This window comes from Hypomesus transpacificus, chromosome 22 (assembly GCF_021917145.1).
Source record: "Hypomesus transpacificus isolate Combined female chromosome 22, fHypTra1, whole genome shotgun sequence".
NCBI lineage: Eukaryota > Metazoa > Chordata > Actinopteri > Osmeriformes > Osmeridae > Hypomesus > Hypomesus transpacificus.
In genome coordinates this window covers 6,592,867-6,601,137 of record NC_061081.1, presented here as the reverse complement: position 1 = coordinate 6,601,137, position 8,271 = coordinate 6,592,867, and the positions used below count along the sequence as shown (strand labels likewise).

At 50.8% G+C, this 8,271-nt stretch overlaps 1 protein-coding gene across 1 annotated transcript in view; it reads left to right on the top strand.

Moving 5' to 3' along the window:
* Nucleotides 1-7,510, top strand: part of fgf10a (fibroblast growth factor 10a) — a 9,301-nt gene extending 1,791 nt beyond the window's left edge. Inside the window, exons 2-3 of the mRNA XM_047045825.1 lie at nucleotides 6,009-6,112; nucleotides 6,448-7,510. Of these exons, the coding sequence (XP_046901781.1) occupies nucleotides 6,009-6,112; nucleotides 6,448-6,657 (314 nt within the window). The 3' untranslated portion in view covers nucleotides 6,658-7,510. The remainder of the gene's footprint in view (nucleotides 1-6,008; nucleotides 6,113-6,447) is intronic.
* Nucleotides 7,511-8,271: the final 761 nt, after the last annotated feature.

Genomic DNA, 8,271 nt, shown 5'->3' with positions numbered 1-8,271 from the left:
CCTTCCCTCCTCACCCTACCTCCCCTCCTCACCCTACCTCCCCTCCTCACCTTACCTCCCCTCCTCACCTTACCTTCCCTCCTCACCCTACCTCCCCTCCTCACCCTACCTCCCCTCCTCACCCTACCTCCCCTCCTCACCTTACCTCCCCTCCTCACCTTACCTTCCCTCCTCACCCTACCTCCCCTCCTCACCTTACCTCCCCTCCTCACCCTACCTCCCCTCCTCACCATACCTCCCCTCCTCACCCTACCTCCCCTCCTCTACCTTACCTCCCCTTCTCACTTAGCTTGCCCTAACACCTCTCTCTGACCTCTTTCTGGGGGTCAGCGCTGAGGTCCCTCTCTGACCCCATTACTGAGGGGAGGGAGCTCTCTGGGTCTTCTGTCAGAGAGCCACCACTGTGTGGGTGTGTCTATGTTGGTGTGTGTGTGTGTGTGTGTGTCTGAATCTGTGTGCGTGAATCAATGTGTTTGTGTGAATCTGTGCTTGTTCATAATTCTATGTTAACATTCCTACAAACTCATCTGAACTGCTGAATGTGATAGACAGGGAGGACAGGGGAATGGATCTTATTATTCTGTGTGGTCGACTGACCAGAGTCGCTGGAGACGCTGTTGGGCTGGAGGCTCTCTCATGGTGTAGCTGTGTGCTGTCATCGTTCCGACTCCTCTGCCACACTCTGCTCAGTCTACGCTACATGGCACAAATCAGACACACATTTCTGGATGGAAACATGCGTGCGGCTTGGTTGGGAAAATTGGGACAGTGTCCGTCAAGATGTGTGATGTTGATGTGTGTGTGTGTGTGCGTGCCACTGTGCTGGACTGAGCTAGCACCGTCGTCCCCTGGGTCGATTGACAGCCTCACAGTTTGCTGCAGATTTTGTTTCTTTCTCTCTCTATCACCAATCGCTCCCCCCCCCGGCCCTCCCTTTACTCGCTCTTTCTCTGAAGCAAAGTGTTCCAAAACGTTAAACACAGATTACGATTCCGAAGGAATTTTAAGTTGGTCATCTTTGTTTTGACGAAGGGGTTTTGAATGTTCATTGTTTATCTTATGTGGTGAAATAGGGAGGATTCCTTCCCTCTGACCCCCCACTCCCTCCCCCTTCATCCCTCCCAGCCCTTCATCCCTCAGTCCTCTTCCCCCTCCATCCTCCCCTCATATTTCATGGCTCCAGATAAACGAAACTGTGAGTGCAGGAGTCAGAGGGGAGAGGTTTATCACCCTGATGAATTAGGAGAGGCTTTTGTGAGCAGCAGTGTCTCTCTGCTGGGTTTCTCAGGAGGGACGCATGTCGTGTCTGTCGTGTCTGTCGTGTCTGTCGTAGTGCCCAGCTTGAACATGACAGGGGCATAGTGGGCCCCTGCTGTGTGCTGGTGTCAGGCTGGTGTCTGGCTGGTTTGAAGCGGGTGTTGGACTCTGGGACAACTGCAGCCGGAGGAGCCAGTGAAGCAGCAGGAGGCGGGATATAGGATCTGTGACGGATAGGAGCCAGGGCTCCACTCCTGCCACCTTTAGCCTGGGGACACAAACACACACATACACACGCGTGCATGTGCACACCATACACGCTCACACACACGGACACACACACACACACCACCGTTGCCTAATTAGCATTCCAGTGTGCTTGGTTCAAACGTTCTGTGCGTCCAGATGCAGCCCTGGTCTGAGTTCTGGGCTCCCACACTGCCTTTGATGCCTCCATTAACTCTGGCCTTACACCATCTGTATGTGAATGTGTGTGTACGTGTGTGTGTGTGTGTGTGTTTGTATGTGTGTGTAGTGGGTATTAAACCCAGGCCTCCAGTATTAAAGAGTACATTACTCAGGCTTACTCCAGTTAACTCCAGCTGACTGCACAACTTTCTCTGGTGGTTCATCATATGAGGCAACTCACCAATCCAACTCTGTTGCATGTGTGTGTGTACTGTATGTGTGTCTACGTGTCTGCTTGTTTGTGTGTGTGTAATGACACACAGTCAGTTTCAGGTTCTAAACCACACGACTCACAGTGTTATACATTCATTGGCAACTCTCGATGAAGAATGTGGGAAATGCTGTATCATGCACCCGACCCCCCCCCCCCCCGCTTCCCTCCTGCGCTCCCCTTCTGCCCCCAGAGCAGGACAATGCTGCAGTCTAACTCCACACACCCCAGCAAAACTAGAACCTACCCACAATGCACTGTGTGGGTTTCTTAGCTTCCCTCACCCATCCCTTGGACCCTCGCGTCTCCACCAATAGGACGCCTCGTCCATCACCCTGTCGCCAGCTCTATGCAAATGTATGTTGTTGTTGAAAAATCCGCCATACAAAAACGTTTCTCAACTGAAACCCAAGTCTGTGGGATGTCTAGGCTGATAAAACTCTGCTCCCTGTACAGCTGGACAGCTTGCAAATGATCCGCAGAGAGGGAGGGCTTCCTGACCTGGAAGTGCTGAGTCTGTTCGTCAGGGACCAGGTTGTTCTGAGTCCAGGACCAGGCTAGATGACTCCAGGACCAGGCTAGATGACTCCAGGACCAGGCTAGATGACACCAGGACCAGGCTAGATGACTCCAGGACCAGGCTAGATGACACCAGGACCAGGCTAGATGACTCCAGGACCAGGCTAGATGACTCCAGGACCAGGGTGTTTTCTGACTCCAGGACCAGGTTAGCTGCAGCAGTAGAAGCTTCGAAGAGGCCTTAGATAAAAAGTAAAACAGTTTGACAACCTGCCCTCAGAGTCTGGTCACAGATGAACTCATTGACCACTGGAGCCTCCAGCTTACGATACTGTAGATCAGGTGGAGTCAAACAGTTAGCTAACTTCATTGAAAGTTGAATATGCATGTGTGATGTCATGAGGCAAGCACCTTGGACCTAGGTCTGGTTTAGTGGAAAGGAACAGGGGCACTGGAGAGTCGGGCTCCCCCAGGAGAGGAGCAAGGACAGGGGCACTGGAGAGTCGGGCTCCCCCAGGAGAGGAGCATGGACAGGGGCACTGGAGAGTCGGGCTCCCCCAGGAGAGGAGCATGGACAGGGGCACTGGAGAGTCGGGCTCCCCCAGGAGAGGAGCAAGGACAGGGGGGAGGGGGGGTCCTGGTTTATCTCTCAGTGTAGGAGGGTGTTTACTACTCTGGCTCTTTCAGCCTTGGCTGGCGGCTCTCAAGGTCCCTTTCTATATACAGCAAGCTGACACATAGGAGGAAGGTATATGTGTGTGTATGTCTGTGTGTGTTTGTGGTAATCATGACAAGATGTGATAACATGAGATCTGTTACTGAGTCAAATGAACAAGATGTGGGTGGAGGGGGAGGGTGGAGGTGGGAAAAGGGTGGGAGAGGGAAGGAGAAGGAAAAGGCCATCTACAAATTTGGGGCTAGATTTCCCGCTAGCTCCAGTCAGCACTCATTGGCTCATGCTAGGGCCAGTTATCTCCCGCCATCTCTACTGTAGTCAATAGCCCATGCTACCTCTACTCAGCTGCCCATGCTAGCTCCATTCACCAGCTTGTCTGGCCCATGAGTTTTAGAGTGACATATTAATGATAGCAGCTCCCCAGACCAGGCTGGGTGAAGGGGCACTCGCAAAACGTGTCTTATCACAACCCAAATATTCCAAAAATGCTTTTTTTACCATGAGCTCGCTGAGAAACACATTTAGGATCACATTACACCATAAACACACATTAGGACATGCACACACCCACACACAAACTAAATGCACACATACACCAAAACACACACGCTTACTCAAAAACACCAAACACACACACAGGTGTTAGCCTATGTGTTGCTGTAATTTCTCCGAAATGTTCATTGCTGAATTTCGGCTCCTTTCTCCCTACCTTTCTCCCAGCACTCTTACCATCATAAAAACTGGTTCTGTGAACTTTAACAAACACTTTAACAAAGCTAAGAATAAAGATCCTGGTTAAGTGCCAAAGACACTGGGAGGAATCCTGACACACACACACACACACCAGCAGATACAGTTCATCGACAGACCATCAGACCACTAGACCATCAGATCACCAGACCACCAGACCAGCAGACCACCAGACTAAGGCTCTCTGTCCAGGCATGGGTCCCAGCTAAGCAGCCTGGAGCTAGTGTCAGGCTGTGTTGTGCTGTGGAGTGATCTGGCTGGAGAAGACAGACATACTATTGCAACCTTAGCCTTTTGTTGCAGTCCTGTCTTTCAAGTCTCCTGTCAGACACAGGGGCCCAGGAGAGCCCATAAAGCAGACTCGCTCTGACGCACCACATCAAACGCTGCTGCAGCTGAGCACTCCAACAGGTGGCCGGCCCTGGGACTGCTACGGAGACAGGGCTCACAACTGTCACCTGTGCTACCACGGAGATGGAAGGCTCTTTTGAACCGTTCAGACTGTTTACTGAGTTATGTGTCTGTTCAAGGTATGTGTGTGTGTTTGTGTGTGTGTGTGTGTGTTTGTTTAGGACGGGAAGAGAAAAAAGAAAGAGGAGCGGACAGAGAAGACAAACATGTTTCTCCAAATCTATCTGGCACAAATTTCAATTTCTGTCGCTCTCTGTCTGACTGTCTCTCTGTGGGAGGGAATGTTCACCTTAGAAGAGAGCATACTAGTGGTTACAGAAAGATTGTTACAATGAAAGATTAAGAGACAGTGAGGGAGAGAGGGAGAGAGGGAGAGAGAGAGAGAGAGAGAGAGAGAGAGATAGAGATAGAGAGAGAGAGAGAGAGAGAGAGAGAGAGAGAGAGAGAGAGAGAGAGAGAGATGATAGCGAGGAGGGTTGGTAAAAAGCATCCGTTTGGGAAAACAGCACTTAGGGCCAGGTGCCGAAGTCACTGATCAAAGAATTCTCACCCCTCAACCCCCCCCCCCCCGCTTCATTCTGGTCCCAGTGAGGCCATAAAATCCCTCCGGGCCAGCAAGACATTCCCAATTTTTGACATCAGAGAGAGGGACAGAGAGCGGTTGGTCAACATCAATGATGGGTTTTACGGAATAATCAACATCCCTAATCCCTGTCATTTCAGAGGTTTCTGTGTTATATTTCACACCATGCCCTCTTTCCCCTCCATCCATCCCTCCCTCCCTCCCTCCCTACTCCCCTCAATCTCTTCCTACTCATCTCTGTCCATCCACTGACTGCCCCCTACCTTCCCCCGCTTCACAGGGCCGAGCTAAGCCCCAACTAACTCCGTGCAGCTTTATGGCTTTCAGTAATTGACGTTGGGATAGAGAATGAAAGGCAGTGCTGACCACAGCCTAAACAAGCGATTGGTTCAGGGAGACTTTGGGGATTTAGGAGGAGTGATAGGGCCGTGCCTGGACGTGGCACACAGTGCAGAGAAACACAAACACAGGGGGAACTCGTTTTTCCTGGCTCACGCCTCGCACACACAGGGCACACGGCCTGGAGTCTCTCTGGACCCCAGGACTGGCAGGCACAGCCAGAGAGGCAGGAGAGGGGAGGAGGAGAGGGGAAGGAGACGGGAGGAGGGGAGAAGGAGCGGAGAGGGGAGGGGAGGAGGAGCGGAGAGGGGAGGAGGAGCGGAGAGGGGAGGGGAGGAGGAGCGGGGAGGGGAGGTGGAGCGGAGAGGGGAGGGGAGGAGGAGCGGAGAGGGGAGGGGAGGAGGAGCGGAGAGGGGAGGGGAGGAGGAGCGGGGAGGGGAGGGGAGGAGGAGGCGGGGAGGGGAGGGGAGGAGGAGCGGAGAGGGGAAGGGAGGAGGAGCGGAGAGGGGAGGGGGAGCGGGGTAGGAGGGCTTGGGAGGGTAGCAGAGGTTAGGGAGGACTGGTGGAGCTAAGGGAGGACTAGGAGAAAGCTGGGAGTGGCAGAGGTTACACAGTGGATGTGGGAGAGGGTTGAGAAAATAGGGCCCACAATGTGATAGATCGATATGTGAGTGTATGTGTGTTTTGTCTTAAAAAGGGACAAAAGTAGTGTGCCTAACCACATGCAAATGTGTGTGATTGTGTCACACAGAGTCGAACAGTATCTAACAGCAGTGTGTGCTTGTGTGTTGAAGCTGTGTTGGAGATCAAGTCAGTGGATGTGGGCGTGGTGGCGATTAGGGGTCTCCATAGCAACTACTACCTGGCCATCAGCAAGAAAGGAGACCTGTATGGAGCGGTGAGTACAGCCTAACACAGTCCTCCAACCACCTCTTCTACACTGACCCTACCACACACAGTCCTCCAACCACCTCTACTCCACTGACCCTACCACACACAGTCCTCCAACCACCTCTACTCCACTAACCCTACCACACACAGTCCTCCAACCACCTCTACTACACTGACCCTACCACACACAGTCCTCCAACCACCTCTACTCCACTGACCCTACCACACACAGTCCTCTAACCACCTCTACTCCACTGACCCTACCACACACAGTCCTCCAACCACCTCTACTACACTTACCCTACCTCATTATAATAACTCTCTGCTCCCCTCTCTCCTCAGAGGGACTTTGGTGAGGACTGCCGTCTGACCGAGCGGATTGAGGAGAACCGCTACAACACATACGCCTCAGCGGAGTGGAAGAACAGGAAGAAGTTCATGTTTGTGGGGCTCAACGCCAACGGCAAGCCCATGAAGGGCAAGAGGACTCGAAGGAAGAATACCACCACACACTTCCTGCCTCTGCTTGCTCTTCCTGCACTAGGGGTGTAACCGCAGCAACGCAACAGCAGTGGGGGGCCGCGCCACTGGACGCAGAGGGGGTGTAACCATGACAACGGGTGGTGGACGCCATTGAACAAGCCCTTGAGGAGGGTTGAGTGCACTGAAGGGAAACACAGACGTTAACACGACAATGGCCCGGGGGGGCCTGTGCTACAGGTGTGACACAGACTCACAGATCGGTCTGAATTTTGGAGAATCAGTCCACCGATGTCCTATAGTTGTTTCTAAGTTATAAAGTTTAAGCCGGCACAGGAGAAAATATCAAATTTTTCTGTGCCAAATGTACTATTATTATTAATAATATTATTATTATTATTTTTTAATGAAAATGTCAAAGTAAATTCTGCAGTAGAGACAGACAGGACCCTGATGAAGACATGAATGGAGGGAGGACAGGTATCAATGCTGTACCAGCTGAGTTAGTAGGCCGGGGCAGACAAAAGTCAGCCTGTATTGCCCATCCTGGCCTTTAGTATCGAGGCTGATAGAGGCCAGTTATACACAGTTAGTCCAAGTTGGCCTCTAGTCTGGTGAGGGGGGGGGGGGGGGCAGAACCAGAAGGTGGTGTGACTCAGAGACAGATAATCTAGATAGTAGCATCACATAAACAACTCTAACAAATAATATTATTACTAACAACATGAACATTCACTGTGTTGGGTTATTTCCATTCTTTTTATCTGACTGCTTTTAAATAAATTATTTATTTTATGTGATATTTAAAGAAACAAAAGAACAAAAAAACAGGAAAGGACAAATTCTTTTATAACATTTAAGCTCTTCTTTTTGATTACTAATCTATGGTTTAAACATAAATAAAGTAAATATATTTCTCTTTATACATTTGATGGTCTTGTCTTGGATTCCTGTGATAAACATGCAACAGTTACCAACTAAAACAAATCTATGCACCAGGATCACAGTAATATCACATGCACATGCGCACACACACAAACACACACACACACAGTCAGACCCATGTCTATCTTAGCTCCAGACTCAGGTCCATGTCAGGGGGAAGCCAGGAGAGGGAGAGGGCATCTGGTAAAACAGAAACACCCCACCTTGTTTATGACCTGATTCTAATTAAGCATGATGTCATGTTTTCTTTCTTCTTTCATTCGTTCTCTCTCTCTTCGGCCCCCAGATCAGTTCCAGCAATTAGCAAGATCAGGACAGGGGAAAACACTCACACAAACACACGCACACAAACACACGCACATGGAATCACACACACGTACAGAGACCCTCCACTCCAGCGTGTGTGTGCGCCTGGAGTGCGGTGTGTTCCTCAAACTCCACCATCTGCAGAGGTTATTTCAGAGTGTGATGGAATCCGCCTGTCACTGAAGAGGAGTGTTTATAAGGGTCGTAGCTTTGCCTGTGTGCTGTAACAGACATGGTAGAGGGGGAGTAAGTATGATGCATTTAGGCAGACCTCTCTTTCATCCTGTAGGCTATTCAGCCAGTGTTTATATGATTACTTGGGTGTTCTGTAAACCACATATCAACTACAATTAGACTGAACCTCATGTGATGCTCAGCTTCCCCTCTCTGTGGAGTTCAAGGGCCGACATTCCTCAGACAAGCTGGTTTGTTGAG